General features: G+C 40.5%; 1 protein-coding gene across 1 annotated transcript; it reads right to left on the reverse strand.

The window, feature by feature from the left end:
* Positions 1-262: 262 nt before the first annotated feature.
* Positions 263-16,859, reverse strand: ADAT2 (adenosine deaminase tRNA specific 2). Its single transcript, XM_080664943.1, has 6 exons — positions 16,761-16,859; positions 11,597-11,701; positions 8,081-8,231; positions 6,559-6,665; positions 4,183-4,255; positions 263-4,070 (listed from the first exon to the last, which is right to left on the reverse strand). Exons 1-6 carry the CDS (start codon positions 16,854-16,856, stop codon positions 4,027-4,029), a joined length of 576 nt encoding a protein of 191 aa, XP_080521069.1. The 5' UTR covers positions 16,857-16,859; the 3' UTR covers positions 263-4,026.
* Positions 16,860-16,913: the final 54 nt, after the last annotated feature.

The raw sequence follows: 16,913 nt of genomic DNA on the forward strand, positions 1-16,913 counted from the left end.
AGTGCTTGAAACATTATAAGTCTAGATGTCTCTATGGAAACCCAGGAAAACTATTTTATGGCCAAATGACTACCTACCTAGAATTACACATCCTATTGGATCACTACGGGCCATCTGTGATTCCAGAAACATCTTAGACCTATTTTCCCAAACTCTATTTTTATCAGATATAATTAAGTTGATATAATTATTAGTTTTGCTGAGGCAAATCCAGAGAGAAAGAACTTATTTCTGATACTTCTTTCAATTTTTTATTAAGACATCCCTCTTTAAAATTGTCTTATTAGGGAATTTTGTAAATTTTGGCAAACATAATAAAAGAGAAAGCATACAATCAAATAGTTTAACAGTTGCTTTGAAATTTATGTCATTAATTTTCTTCCCCTCCTTTCTGCCAATGTCAAATACACTTGAGCAGTGGTCGGCAAACTGCAGCTCACAAGCCACATGCATCTCGTGAGCCGCGGTTTGCCGCTCTGTTGACTAATGAGTTTGCCGACCACTGACCTAGACTCTCGATTCCAATAATTACAGGCTGATGTTGTTCCTTGTGATTAAGCCCCTATCCCAGTGGTCGGCAAATTCATTAGTCAACAGAGCGGCAAACGGCTGCTCGCGAGCCACAGTTTGCCGACAACTGCGACTTGAGAAACAATGTAACTGTTTCCCAATCCAAACTGTTTATTCATTGAAAAGGAAAAAACACACAATAATTATATAGTGTAGAATCAGATAAAATCTTCACCAGGTGAAGGAAGATGGCTTTTGGGTACCTCCAGATATGACACTCTGAGAACATAACATCACCTAGAAGGCATAACCTGAATCTAATCGTGAAAAAACACCATTATGAAGGAAAAAAAGGAAAAGTTGGAGCAGACGGACTGTATGATTTTTTTAATGTCCTAAAAAGTAGAGAGGCCATGGAAACGTTCTAAAAGAAGCTAAAAACACATGAGATACATGATATTGGACCCCAGAATGGATCTAATATTGCAGAGGAGAGTAGGGGGCAGCACAGTAGATAAAAGTAATGTATCAATGTGATTATATAAGAGAATATCCTATGCTTAGGAAATACTGAAACATTTCAAGGTAAAGGACCGTGATGTATGATGCATGTAATTTTGTACCAAATGGTTCAGAGAAACTATGATATACCAATAGAGAGAAAAGAAAGTGAGCAAATAACAAAGCTAAAGTATAAAATGTTAACAATAGGTTTGAAGAATAAGGAATACATGGGTATTTTTGCAACTTTGCTATCATTTGAAATTATTTCCAAACAGAGAATTTAAGGAAATTGCCTACATTGGCTGTCTAATTTCTCTCCATGATATTCCAAATACAACACAGGAAGAGATGCTTCTCCAAGTAACATGAAAGTGCAAAGATATTTTAACATGATCTCTTATCAGTGATTGAAGCCTGCCAGAGCATTATAAACCACCCATTCTCAGCAGAGTCCATTGCAAAAAACAGTAAACATTGGATACTCTAGCAACATATATGCAATCACTTCCCAGTAATCTCTCTAAACAGGGTAGAAATTCTAAAACCTTTTTGCATCCCACAACTTCCAGAATTATCTCATACACAAAGCATGTTTCTCAGCTAGTCTCTTAGATGTTACTATCAGTATCAACCATTTGGAGTCTATCTTTTTTAACTGGAGCATCTTAATATTTTAAGCCATGTCTAAGTAGCTGGAGAATGTGGTACTCAGAAAGCAAGATCGCCTCATCAGCTATCCACAACTCCTCCCCACCACCTCGAAATTGCTGTCAGAATTCCTCAGCCTTAATGTCTATGATCCCATAATGGTCCTATACCAGCACTGGAGGTGCCAACCTCCAATCTGCAATACACCATCTATACTGACCCCCCCCCCAAAAAAAATAATAATAATTAGGCAGGGAACTGTGCCTAAGACCAAAAATTTGGGAGACTTTTCTATGTCAGTCACTGGATAATCAAAAAGGTCATAACCAAAATTAAAATTTTTAGCCATGCTTAAGAATTAGAAAATACCCAATCTCCAAAACACAACAAAACCAGAACATATGTATATTGGTAAGTCTTTTCTATCCTTTCCTGTTTATAGTTTTACTAGAGGACCGATGCATGAAATTCATGCAAGGGGCTCGGCCCTCGAAGCTATGGTGGCTGCCTCGGCCCTCGCAGCCCCGGCTTTGTCTGGAAGGATGTCTGGCAGGTCATTTGGCTGTCCGGTCTAATTAGCATATTATACTTTTATTATTATATTTTCTAGATCCGTTTAGTAGTGACTATCTCTGGGTTAAAATAGCCACATACCATTTTTGGTTTTGGCTTTTTACCCTAGATAGTCTCTTTATTGCTCATTTCCTCCCAAATTCCAATTAATAATTTTATTTAACACTTGTTTACTAAGAACCTACTTGGCATAAGATGCTTAACCAGACATATTGGGTGGTACTCTCTGGAGGAAAGATTCCAAGTTTTTTTTGTCTGCAAATAATCCTCCAGAAAATGATATGACGACAGTAAGTGCAATGATGCCTGCTTGCCAAAAAGCATAAGGAGCCAGAAATGAATTATGACCGACTACAAATAGGAATAAACTAGTCAAAGCACTAAAATTTAACGAGAGGATAATCTTAAAAGCAGGAGAAATTGAAGAGAAGTTACATGTAACATTATTATAGATTTAAAATCATGCTTATTCTTCTCCATAAAACTCAAAAGCAGTTAAAAACACACACGTACAAAATAGAGCAATTATAAATCCTCTGAAGCATGTCACTGTGATTAGCCACTACTCTCAGCAATATAAAAAGACTTTCACAATTACTTTCCAGCCTGTAATGTAATTCAAAACAAACAGGTCAGAGACATCGCTCAAATGGCAGAACCAACAAATACAGATGCTTTGCATCAAGGAAATGAACCCACTGAAGAAATGCAACTGAGGAGCTGCTGTCCAAGGCCTGGAGCAGGGCTTCCGGTAGAACACGGAGGCCCCCTTCTGGGCAGACGCGGAGCACTGCAGCCCAGCTCTGCAGCGCCGCAGCCAGCCAGCGGAGATATCTGGGAGTGCCTGCTGTGGATACCCTTTCCAGGGCTGCGTTCACACTGCACAGTTTCAGACCTTAAATTCTAAATCGGGATTTTTATAAAAAGAAAGAACTGTATTCGATTTCAGATCAAAGTAACCATTCTATTTAATTGTGCAACCAGCATTCCCACCACCAATGGCATGCCCATTCTTTTTGCCTAATCCGGACCACCCTCTCACATGCTGTATAATCTATTCTGTTTAGTATCTGTCTCCCCTGCTAGAACATAAGCTCCATGAGGGCAGGATTCTTTGTTTTGTTCACTGATTCCCAATACAGTTGCTCAATAACAAAGAAGGAATTGTCCCCTTTATGCTTTTATCTTATATTTTTAACATTATCCATCTTCAAAAAAGGCACAAATACGGTTTTATTTTAGCAATATGTTGCAATTTAAAATGACACTTAAGCACTTGTTTTACAATATGCATTTTCTCTAAATGCTTTATAAAGGCAAAAATCTGTTCAAAAGACCAGATAATCATGGTCTACAGGTACGCAACACAGACAATTTCCAAGGAAGTCACGGGCCTCCAACACGCTGGGAGAACATAGTGACTGCAAAGAATGAAAAATGCAATTCTGCAACGCCAGGCCTGGAGCAGGGGTCCGCAGTGGCACAGCCCGGTGCAGGCGCATGCTCTGACAGCACTGTCCTGAACTGGTGATGCTTTTGGCAGGAAGTGCATCATACTGCTTACTAATTTCTAAAACTTCAATCTTTCATTTTCCAGCTTGTGGAAAAACTAATTGTTTATTGCAATTGTCAGACTTTGTCAAAGTGTTCATTTGTTCCTTTAACAGAGGTAATGATGAGAGACCATTTTTTCCACAGGTTAAGGACGATACATAAGATCTGATTCAATGATGTCACCAGCGTTCAGGCAAGAATTTCATCCAGGGGCATTAGTCCTTCGTTAGAACAAACTCAGGATCTCTGACACTCCTTTTTCCGAACCTTTGATTTTGGTGCTATGAGAAGGACAGAAAAGAAAAAGAGAAGGTGAAGAGGCAGGCCGTGTCAGACTCTCTTTTCCTGATTTGTTTGAAGTGAGGTACTTTATATATAGCAGGGAAAACTGACCATTTGGATTTTCTTGTTTGTAGAAGTTCTTTAACATTTCCACTGCTTCCTCAGCCCGATACCCTGGAATGCACTGATGAAAAGAGAAAGTTCAGAATGAACATAGGCCTATGATAATGTGTGGTGTGTTCCATAAAAAAGGCAACGTATACATAATTATATAAACAGATCATGTTAATACACTTTGTGGATATTAGTAACATGGGAAGTATGTTTCCAAAAGAATAGCTATCTGGCCTGTCAAATATCATCTCAATCAACTAATTATCATTTCTCAATCAACTACTATTTAAGTTATGAACTATATGATATAGGGTGAGATTCTTAAAGTCTCTATGCCTCAGTTTCCTTATATGTAAAATGTATTTAATTATAGCAATTTAACCCAGAAGGATTTGTGAGGATTCAATGAAATTAAATAAAATCATGCCTGTTAAGTACCTAGCACATCATAAGGGCTCATTAAGTATTAGTTATTTTTATCTGGTCTTATTTACTGTGGCCCATTAAGTGTTTGATGCTATAGAGCTATGGTTGGCTGTCCACTGCTTAAAATGATTAGTTAGAAAGGGGTTTTATCTTTATAAAAGGTTAAAAAAATAAGAATATGCGACAGAGACATAAATGGCTCACAAAGATTAAAATATTTACTACTAGGCTCTTTACAGGGGAAAAAATTGTCACTCCTTACTTACTATAGAGGATTTTTTAAGTGTTCACTTTGTGCTATCTTGGTACCTAATTGGGAGAAAAGAACAACATGGAAGAAAGCGAAATTGTGGTAATGTAAGGATCTGAGACTTGAACTTGCCTTAATGATAGAGAATATTTAAAGAGGCTAAACAGAGCATATTAGGGAAAGAATAAGAACAAGCTTGGGTTGTATGTGAGGAAGCCAGCTGAAGGGGCAGGGGTGATTATTGAGGGAGTATAAGGAAAGAAATTAGAGAAAAAACAAAGTCAAAATATATAGGGCTTTGAAAGCTTGTGGCAGGAGTTTGAACTTGATACATTGCACCATCTGAGATGATAAGAGCATGAAATGATAAGAGCAGAGACTTCAGGGAGGCCTGCCTGGAGGCAGCATACAGAACAGGAAGGACCCAGCGAGCAGCAGCACAGGGGGCTGGCAGGCTCGATCTGCTGCTCAAAATGAGCCCCTCTTTCTCTTGTGCCTGCAGAGGCTCATAAACCTTCCCCATCAAAACAGATAACCTCCTACGAGTTCAACACGTTTAGATTCCACATATAAGTGAAATCCTGCAGTATTTGTCTTTTTCTATCTGACTTTGCATAATACCCTAGAGATCCATCCATGTTATCGTAAATGGAAGGATTTCCTTTTTTATGGCTGAATAATATTCTGTGCATGTGTGTATTTATCTTTTAGAAGCAGAGAGTGGTTGCCAGGGGCTGAGGGGTGGCAGAAATGGGGAGACACTGGCCAAAGGGTACAAACTTTCTGTTATAAGAGGGTTAAGTTCCAGGAAATATAAGATTCAGCAAGGTAACTATACTATATACTATAGTTGCTATGAGAGTAGAGTTTAAATGTTCTCACCAGAGCAACAATGACAACACGGTAACTATGTGAGGTGAAGGATCCGTTAACTCACCTTATTGTGGCAAACATGTCACAATATATACGTGTATCAAATCATCATGTTTTACACCTTAAACTTACAAAGTGCTAGAAGTCAATAATACCTCAATAAAGCTGGGGAAAACAGCCCAATGACCTTCCTTCTACCCTGCGCCCAGGCAAGCTGCTCCCCGCTGCTCCCTGAGAATTTTCCAGAATCATGGCCTTCCCTTTGGGGGCTCTCATTTCCTCCTCAACTTCACGCTCGCTGGCCTGTGCCCCCAGGACTCTGCTGGAACTACCCGCTCAGATATCAAGGGGAGGGAAAAATAAAAATACAGGTACTGATTGCTACACACCAAAAATAGTATGCGGCAATCTAGCAAATTATTGAATTTGGGCAAAAAATTAGTGTTTATTGTAAACAGCATCTACTGTCACTGTCAGAGGCCAAGCTTCACCCAAACTTAGTATAGCATGGAGCCAGGAACACTCACTGAGGGAGAACGCCAACAGCGGTAGTGTCCTCGAGCATGCCTCAAGGCCTGGGCGAAGGTTGTCAGAAGATACCTCGGAAGGCTGGGGCTCTCCTCCAACACAGATTCGGTTGATTCTGAGCTGGGCACTCACCCGGAAATGACTGCCTGTCACTCATTGAATTCAACCAGCAGTCCTGAGAACCTGTCTAGTTCTATCATGGTTTCTGGTATAACCCCCACATGTTCACTATTCACAAGCCCATGATGAGATCAAAGTCATTAGAAAGAAAGAAAAAGCATAACAGTTCATGTTACCTGAAATGGTCTCCCAGTATTTGGTAAATCAGCAGAGGCAATATCTAGGACAGAGCCACAACCACCAAAACGTTCATTCTGACAGCCATACACAACCAGCGGGATTTATGTGAGAGAATTAAGGTCCTACGGAGAATGTGCAGTTCAAGACAAAACTAGGATTTACACCGGACATTCTGGAGAGGAAAGCTCATGCTACTCTTAAAACAACTAAGCTTGGGCTTAAGCTTAAAAATCATACAATGCAGTTACACAAAAGAGGTTTAAAGGATTTAGAAATTAATATCTCACAACTGCAAACAGAATGAAAACTAAATATGTAACTGGCAAATGTTCAGTGTGGTGTTCTCTCTGGTTTTTCCTAAATCCGTTGTTTTGGAATCATTAGAGAATCAGAGCCAAAAAAGAGGCAGGTATTTAATGCAGAGATTTCACCTTGTAGAGATAACATATTGTTACCTGTGATTTCCCCAAATAAAATATATCCTGTGCCCCTGTACAAAACGGGCTAAAGCTGAACCACTCTGTATGGCAGGATGGGTACAGAAACCTGTTGACCAATACTGGCCTCTTTATCGAGATTGTACATTTTATCAGACTCAAAACCCTCTGTATTATTTTAAAAGTGATCAAATGTTTCACCCATACACAGCAAAATACGGAGATAAAAACATGCAAGTGTGAAACTGAGTTTTAAATTATTACATAATTTTTTTTAAATCTTTAGAGACTAACTTGCAGCACTCAGTATTTGTGTCACTTACTCTATGAAAGACAAAGAGCTGTAACTATCAATTTCCCATTTATTTACAACAATATCATAATATATTGGTTTGTTCTTTAATTTGTATTGACTTCTGACAAAATTTGTCATATATCATAATAGGTATTTATGGCAAAAGTAAGCAAATAAAAACATATAAACGGCCCTAGCCGGTTTGGTGAGGTGGATAGAGCATTAGCCTGCAGACTGAAGGGTCCCAGGTTCAATTCAGATCAAGGGCACATGCCTGGGTTGCCGGCTCCATCCCCAGTAGAGGGTGTGCAGGAGGCAGCCATTCAATGTTTCTCTCTCATCATTGATGTTTTTATCTCTCTTTCTCTCTCTCTCCCTTCTTCTCTGAAATCAATAAAAATATATTTTAAAAAAACACAAGCACATAAACGGAGAAAGAAAATTTTTAAATCACCAAAATCTATTATCCAAAGGCAAGCCTTAGGTGCATTTTTTTTTTCAGACCTTTCCTTATGTAGTTTTATCCTATTTTAACTTAAATTATGATTTATTCTATTACAGTTCAAATTAGCGCTAAGCTTTTCTATCTCTAGCTTATATACTAGTTACATGTTTATAGACATTTTTCAAAAAGGTTATTTTACTATTTCAAAATCTTTTCTACAGTTTTTTGGCCTTCACCTCCTAGAATTTGTTTCATAAGTCTCTGTAGGGACAGGTTACCTGTCTGGCCACTTTCAAGTTCACAGGAAGGGTACAGACATTAACCACGAAGCCCAAGGATACTCATGAGGCGGAGGGCAGCTGCACACATGATGCACGGCTCCACCGTGACATACAGCACCGTGCGCTCGAACACCGCGGAGGGGCTCCGGCCGCTCCCCCGGCACCAGGCTAGGGCCTGGTCGATGGCCACCATTTCTGCATGTCGAGTAGCCTGAAAAGAGAGAGGAGCTTGCCTTAACAATGTTTGCTACACGTAACTGTATTCTGCAAATATTCAAAAATAAATACCAAAGAAAGTGGGCCTCCTGTTTCTGCCAGTGTTTTAAAGAATGGAGGTTTCAGGACACCCTTAGCAGTTGACAACATAGTCCCCAGGTCAAGTACCATAACATCACCAAAAAAGATATTTCATCTGAAATGCTGTACGAATCATGCTATATTTTAGTTAAGTACCTAAGAAGTTGGGGGATGCTCCTTCAATTAAAATGCCACAGTGAAGATATGTTAAAAAAAAAAAAAAAAAAAAAAAAAGATGATCCTAGTATTTCTGAATATTTTAGGGAAAGCTTGAAATTTTCATAAGTATGTGCTCCAGTTTCAAATGTTTTCAAGGCTGTCACTGACCTCACTCTAAGCAAATCTACATTTAGTTTTTACTGAATGCCTCGCATTTTCTTTGGGATAAGGTTTTATATATTGGCAGGTTTTTGGCTTAACTCTCAGATACCTCATGTAAGCAGAATACAGGAGAAATCACACAGCATTTGGAATCAACCACATTTAAATTTGAATCCTTATTGTGACACTAGTGGCCTAGTGCATGGATTCGTGCACATTGAAAGGAAATTAATTAGAATGTGACTGGCGGGGCGGGACTGGGTGAGATGGGTTGGACACGCCCTGGAGCCAACCTCCCACGATCCCTCCCCAGGCTGCACCTGGGGTGGCGCCTCAGCTCTAAGGGAGTCTGAGGAGTGAGAGGGTCCCTCTGGCAGGTGGGGTCCCTTGGCCTGGCCTGTGGGGATCAGGCTGAAACCTGCTCTCCGACATCCCCCGAGGGGTCCCGGATTGCGAGAGGGCAGTTCTCGGGTGACGCACCCTGGAATCAGGTTCCCTCCCCTCTGGTTCTGGGATGTGTCACCCGAGAACCACCGCTGCCAAGTCACCACAGCTCAGCATTGAGTGTCTGCCCCCTGGTGGTCAGTGTGTGTCATACCTACCGGCCAGTCAGACGGTCGTATGGTTGCTTAGCCTTTTATATATATAGATTACTAATTATGTGGCCTTGAGCAAGTTACATATTTTCTCTAAGTCTTGGTTTACCCATAGGTAAAATGGGGTACACTGGTCCCTATACCTCTCAAAGCAATCTGAATTATGGGAAGCACATGCTATATAATGCTATAATGTACTCTGCTATGCAACAATTATTTATAACTAGAGGCCCGGTGTACAAATTCATGCAAGGGTGGGGTTCCTCGACCTGGCCAGCAATTGGGGACATCTCGCCTAGTCCCAATCAGGGCCGGCCGGCTGGGGGGAAGAGGTTGGCTGGCCGCAGGAGGTTGGCTGTCGGAGCACACTGACCACCCAGCTGGCCGGGGGGACGGACCATGGGAGGTTGGCCAGCCGCGGGAGTTTGGTTGTGGGAGCACACTGACCATCAGGGGGAAGCTCCTGCATTGAGTGTCTGCCCCCTGGTGGTGAGTGCATGTCATAGTGACCGGTCGACCAGTCATTTGGTCAATCAGTCAATTAGGCTTTTATATATATAGATACTCTTGATCATCACATTTATCAAAAACTTATATTGAGTGTTATCTATGTCCAAGCCACTGTGCTAAATTCTGTGTGTAATAAAACTCTCTGTCCTCAACAAGACTAAAGTCTGGTAGGGTAAACAGAAAGTTGCTCATTTACCTGTGACCAAGGGCAGGGTGTGAAAAATGCTGGCACAATGGCCCAAGTACCATGAAAGCCAGGATTATAAACTCAGAGCCAGAAGGGAATTTAGAAAAGAGGTTCCCAAACCTGGCGGCATACCAGAACCCACTGGGGAGCTTGAAAAAGTTTCCCCAACTCGAGTGCTTTTTATAAATCAGATTCAGAATGACTAAATCAAATCTCCCCATAGTTCTCAATAAGTAATTGTTGGACTGAATCATATTAAGCAACTTCCTCCTTTATGGCAGAAGCTAAGACAGAATGTATTAAAGCCGCACAATGGAACAGGTGATAACGGTGGTAACAGGGGAGTGGAGGTGGTATTAAAGCCAAAGTAGGACTCAGGTCTCCTCATTTGGGGTCAGGAGTCTTTCTATACTGTGATTATAGGATAATCTTCTATAGGACACAGAATACCAAAATAAATCCAGGTTAATTTCAAAGTAAAGAAGAAACACATGTCATTGGGCAGTTAGATGAATGTTGTTAGGACATCCAAAGTTCTTATGTTAAAGATACTGTGCCAAATAAATCACAAAATACAAATGGGGAGATATGACAATTACCTAAAATACAAAATTCTACTCCCAAATATAGGTATCTATATAGTCACTAATTGCTGTATTATGTTTATTACTAATCTCACAGGTATTTTGACACCCACATAATTGCTTTGGTAATCTGTGTTCCCACTTTGTATGTGTTTTGCTAAGTCTCAGTTTTGTCTTTGATAGATAAGATGGATGAACTTGAAAGTCCACATAGCACTAGCACCAACACCAGCTTGTTCCCTGGCTGCCAAGGTCACACAACAAGATCAAAGTCTGTGAGAGTGGGCTTATGCTCTCCTTGATCCACTGAGTACTTCTTATAATCATAAAATCTGACGCTTCATCTACAGTTACTGGGACACACTGTTGTGATACCATATTCAAGAAGGGTTGCCTTAATTCATGAACTTCCCAACCTAACCACAATAAATTAAAAGTCTCACAACCTAGTAAAGTGTACATACTCCATGTAGTGGAGACTTCATCCCATTGAATTATCTGAAATAGAAATAGCTTCTTTATACATCCTTTTAGAGCTACTAAAGAATGCGATATGAGTTAAAGAGATATGTTTTATAAAGTGAAATTTTTATATTAGAGATAGACTCATTTCTTCTACACTGACATACAAATGTAGTAAAATTGCCTTGCCAAAACCGGTTTGGCTCAGTGGATAGAGCGTCGGCCTGTGGACTGAAAGGTCCCAGGTTCGATTCCGGTCAAGGGCATGTAACTTGGTTGCGGGCACATCCCCAGTAGGGGGTGTGCAAGAGGCAGCTGATCGATGTTTCTCTCTCATCGATGTTTCTAACTCTCTATCCCTCTTCCTTCCTCTCTGTAAAAAAATCAATAAAATATATTAAAAAAAAAATTGCCTCTTCCGTTTCACTCAAGTGTTAAAGTCAACATGTGTCCCTTTTAGAAGCAGAAAAAAAAAGGCATTCAACAAAAAGATGTTTAGGGAAACTACCCTCCCGTTGATACCTTATCGGACTCTACAGAGACCCATCTTCTCACCAGCTGTGATAACTGCATCCACTTTTACTGTCACTGCCCTGTATATGCAATTATACTCACATACATTTTTGGTTTGATTAACTTCATTCCTTCCTTTCCCCACAACTTCATTGTTGTAGACCATAAGGCAGCCAACAGGAACTTCAATATTTTCTAGGGCTTCTTTGGCCTGAAAAACAAAGCAGGAAATCTAAGATGTAATGTTCAATGCTTGAAAGGACTACAGGAAAGAAATAGATGCAGCAAGAGCACTAAACACACGTATAAATACTAGAAAAAGAAATGCGACTGACCTTTCCCTTCTCTCAGATACAGCTCAGTACTTAGTGCCCTTGCTCTCTGGGCGTCCATATGAAGGGAGATCAGGAACAAATCCCTTCACAGGTCCTGAGCTCCTGATGTATTTTTCCTCATTGGAAGCAGAGGTGATCAAAAGACTTATTGACTCTTATTCTTAAATTTCCAGGGTCTATGCACCTTTTCAGAGAGTGTATATATATATTTGCAAAGATGTAGAAGAATAAATGACATAAATCCTTTCTTAAAAATCTTTCCTTGTTGAAATTCTACTTGCTTAATTTTGTTTCTCTAAAAAGGACAGAAAATATCCTCTAGCGTTCCACTAACATACTTTTTTAAAAAAAAAAAAAAAAAGCTGAGGAGCACTCTAAATGAAAATGGCACAACCACCTTGGAGAACATTTTGGAAGTTTCCTTTAAAAGAGAACAAACATATCGCCTATGGACAAATTCTACTCATGAGTGTTTCTTTAAGAAAAGGGATTGTATATCTACCAAAAAAAAAAAAAAAAAAAAAAAAAAACAGCAAAAGAATGGTCATAATAGATTGATTCGCAATAGCTAACATGCTTGCTCTGGAATCCGGAAAAGCCAAGGAATTATGTCCCTTAGAGCCTCCAGAGGGCGCTCAGCCCTGCTGAAACATTGGTGGCCCAGAGAAACTGCTGACTCGTGGCCTGCAGAAAAATAAGAGAATAAACTTATTGTCTTATGCCACCAAGTTTGTGGCAATTTGTTACAAAAGCCATAGGAAACTAATACCCCCATTAAGAGGAAGAAAAGACAAACTAAAACTGGAAGGAGATATTTGCAAACCACATACTGAACAAAGATCTAGTATGTAGACTATGTAAAGAACTCTCAAAAATTCAACAAGAAACTCCAAACAAGCCCCTTAAAAAATGGGCAAAATATATTAAAAGACATTTAGCCAAAGAAGGCATACAAATGGCAAATAAGTAAATGAAAAAACGTCCACAACATTAGCCATTAGGAAAATGCAAATTAAAACCACAATGAGATGGTACTACACACCTATCAGAATGGCTCAAACGAAAAGTTAAAAACACCAAATGCTGGGAAGGCCATGGAGAAACAGAATCACTCATACACTGCTGGTAGGAATGTAAAATGTAAAATGGTACAAGCCACTCTGAAAAATAGTTGGGCAGTTTCTTAAAAAACTAAATATGCACTTAACACGTAACCCAGCAATTGCACTCTTTTTTTAAAAATATATTTTATTGATTTTTTACAGAGGAAAGGAGAGGGATAGAGAGCTAGAAACATCGATTCAGCTGCCTCTTGGTACATGCCCTTGACCAGAATCGAACCCAGGACCCTTCAGTCTGCAGGCCGATGCTCTATCCACTGAGCCAAACCGGTTAGGGCAGCAATTGCACTCTTGCACATATATTTAGCCAGGAAAATGAAATCTTATGTTCCTACAATTCATCATTTCATAGACAGACACAAATGTTCATAGAAGTTTTATTCATAATAGCCCAAAAGTGGAAATGACCCAAACGTCCTTCAGCAGGGGAATACTGAGAAAAACTCCGGTACATGCATACCATGGAAAAACTACATAGCAATAAAAAGGAATGAACTATTGATTGACTCAACAAGTTGGATGAATCTCAAGGAAATTATGTTGAATGGAAAAAAAAAATCTCAAAAGTTTACATATTCTTGTATATAACATTCCTGAATAACAAAATTATAGGTATGGGGAACAGACAAGTGGCTGCCTGGGTTTAGGGTTGGGAGGAGATGTTGGCCATAAAAGGGCAGCATCAGAGAACCTGTAGTTATGGAGCAGTTCTGGTGATAATTAAACAAAACTAGACATGTGACAAAATTACACAGAACTACACACACATGCACATACACGAGTGCCTATAAAGATGAGGCAACCTGAATAAACTCAGACTGCATTGATGTCATCTTCCTGGTTTTGATATTGTACTAGTGTTATGTAAAATGCTAGCATTGCAGGAAACTGGGTGAACGGTATATGGGCCTTCTCTGGACACTTTTTTGCAACTTCCTGTGAAACTATAATTATTTCAAAATGAAAAGTTAAAGAAAAAAAGGTGGAGCAAATGAGCAGTATCTTGGAATGCAGACTAAGAGATGCCTAGCGAGGCAGGAGGAAAACCAGGAGTATCTGGTGTTATGAAAGACCTGAGAATAAACAGGCCAAGAAAGAAGGGTCAGTGATATGGAGGCAATTTGGGTAGAATGGTGAAAAAGTTAAGAACCAAGAACCTAGAAGAATAATGAAAACTTAGGCTGATGGGGATGATAGGTGGAAGTTGGGAGGCTGCCAGTGGCAGGTTGAGGAATTTAAAGGTGACAGAGGAAAACACAGCTTCTGAGTGTCATTAGCAGGAACTGCTGTAGTGTAATCTTTTGGATGTTGTTACTTTCTACCTAAGAGTTTTCTGGCTAACTTTTTTTTTTTTCTTTCATAGGAAACTAGAGGCCTGTGCACCGGGGGGGGGGGGGGGGGGGGAGGGGGGGAGGTGTGTCCCTCAGCCCAGCCTGCACCCTGTCCAATCTGGGATCCCTCTCACAATCCAGTACTGCTGGCTCCCAACTGCTCACCTGCCCGCTTGCCTGATTGCCCCTAACCACTTCTGCCTGCCAGCCTGATCACCCCCTAACCACTCCCCTGCCAGCCTGATTGACACCTAACTGTTCCCCTGCTGGCCCAATTGCCCCTAACTGCCCTCCCCTGCTGGCCTGATTGCCCACAACTGCCCTCCCCTGCTGGCCATCTTGTGTGTTAAAGTGATGGTCAATTTGCATATTACCTCTTTATTATATAGGGTATATCTGGGGACTCATCAAGAGTCTGTGCAAACTGTAGTCAAATCCCCTTTGAGCATCTGATGAAAGTTATGAACTCTCTCACATCGCATGGAACAGGCACATGCACATAATGTTGTTATATAGTTTCAGGTTAGGAAGCCCTTTTCTAGATAGATAGCTGGCTCACCTCCTCACCCAAGACAAAGTCCTCCATTTCAAAGCCCACATTGCTTTTGTTCTTTTTAAAATGCAGTAAGCATCCCAAACTGATCTCAACTGACTTGCTCAGGACTGTGTTGCCTATTATCTGATAGCACTTTATACCTGTCTCTAATTTTGGACCCTAGACATGTTACTTATTAACTTTTTCATTGGTGCATGGTTTACGTTCATCCATCAAACAGTATGTTCCTGGGAGGCAAGCACACGATCCTCACACTAGCAAACTCGACTTGCTCACCTTTGCAGCCTTAGTACCCCGCACAAAGGCCTAAAACATGGGAAACAATTACAGCACAATTGTTGAAATGGATAAGTATCTGTGCTTGATTTCTTTTTGAATTTTCCTCAGGCCTAGCACAATATTATACCAATACCAGACACCTAGGAAATGAATACTCCAATAATATATAATTGATTTATTCTAGAACACTTGCTTTCTCTCGATAGATAGACCTAGATAGATAGATAGATAGATAGATATTGATAGACACACAAACACACACACTCCATCTTTCTTTTTCCCTAATTATAAAGTAAGATCTGTTCAAGCGGTGAAACTTGGGGGTAAAATATCCACACATTAAAAAATAAAACCACTTAGTTATTATTCTGTAAAAGAAGATTTTCAAGTTTTTTTCTATGCCTGCATATACATATTTGTAGTTTTTTTAAAATTCAAATAGATTTATACTATATATACAGTTCAGCAGTCCACCTTTTCCATTTAGAAATATACACATTTTCCCATGTTGGGTAATATTTTTCAGCACATGATTTTTTTAAGGTTGCAGTGTTCCTCTGTATGAATAGATGATTCATTTAACTGTTTGACGTTTACACTGTTTCAAATCTCCACTATTACAAATAAGTGGAGAACTTCCCTATACAAACCTAACAGATAGATACTATCTGCCCATTTTATAGAAGGCACCGAGGCTGAAAGTTTAAGAATCTTAGTTTGCTGTCAGTGGCCATTCTAGGGTTTGCACATAGTCTAGTCCAGTGGTCGGCAAACTGCGGCTCGCGAACCACGGTTTGCCGCTCTGTTGACTAATGAGTTTGCCGACCACTGGTCTAGTCTAACCTCTAAACTCGTATGTATAGTATAAAATAATTTGTATTCTGTTTACTGGGCTGTAATATAAAATAGGGGTTTTTTTTACTGTGATTCACTTTCAAAAAAGCATAAGAAACAAGTTTAGAAGAACATTATGTAACAAATGCATAGATGCTGAAATGCCTCCTGGCTTAGAGAAAAGTGTTTGGCTGTAATAGTGCGTGAATGCAGAGAAAATAATGTGACAAGAGAACAGAGAAGGTGCTGAAAACAGTTTCAGGATTGAATCCCCACTGCCAAGCACAGTGCACTCAAGAAACATCTGTGGAGTGAATGCAGACATAGAGCCCTCCTTAATCAACAGTCCAGACTCAGAGCAAGGGAAGGCAGTAGGATGCATGGATGGATGGACGGATGGATGGATGGTAGAATATGGCTGTACAGGGGCTTGGTTTATCTACTCTACCAGAAACATCCTCAGCTTCCTTCCTTCTACGGGGTCAAGGAGTCATAAATACAAAATAATGTGATTTGGCGGGTTTGCTAGTGTGTTCACAGTATAGAAGAGAACGCTGCACGTATGTGCCAACAGCAGCTGAATAGGGACATTTGACGCATACTTCATGCCAGCGAAAAACAATTTCTGTATTTCCTCTTTTCCTTCCCCAGAGCCACTGTGAGAATGGCCTCAAGCCAGCTGTTTACCCAGAGAGCGTGGCGCCAACGAGATTATGGTGACAAGAAAGCACATGGGGCGTTTGCTCAAATGATCAGGCTGGGTAGAGAGCCGGAGAAGTTCCCACCCGCGGCAGCGACCTCCCGGGCTCCTCACCATTTGCATGGCCTCCTCCATCCACTTTTCGATCTCCTCCGCTGACACCGAGCACCCGCCGCCGGTAGCTGGCGTGGATGCCTCCTTCGCCTCCATACCGCGCTGGGGCGGCAGCGAGCTCAGCGCCGGAAGCCGGGGCGCCGCGGGCCCCTG

Source organism: Plecotus auritus (genome assembly GCF_963455305.1).
Source record: "Plecotus auritus genome assembly, chromosome: 4".
Taxonomy (NCBI): domain Eukaryota; kingdom Metazoa; phylum Chordata; class Mammalia; order Chiroptera; family Vespertilionidae; genus Plecotus; species Plecotus auritus.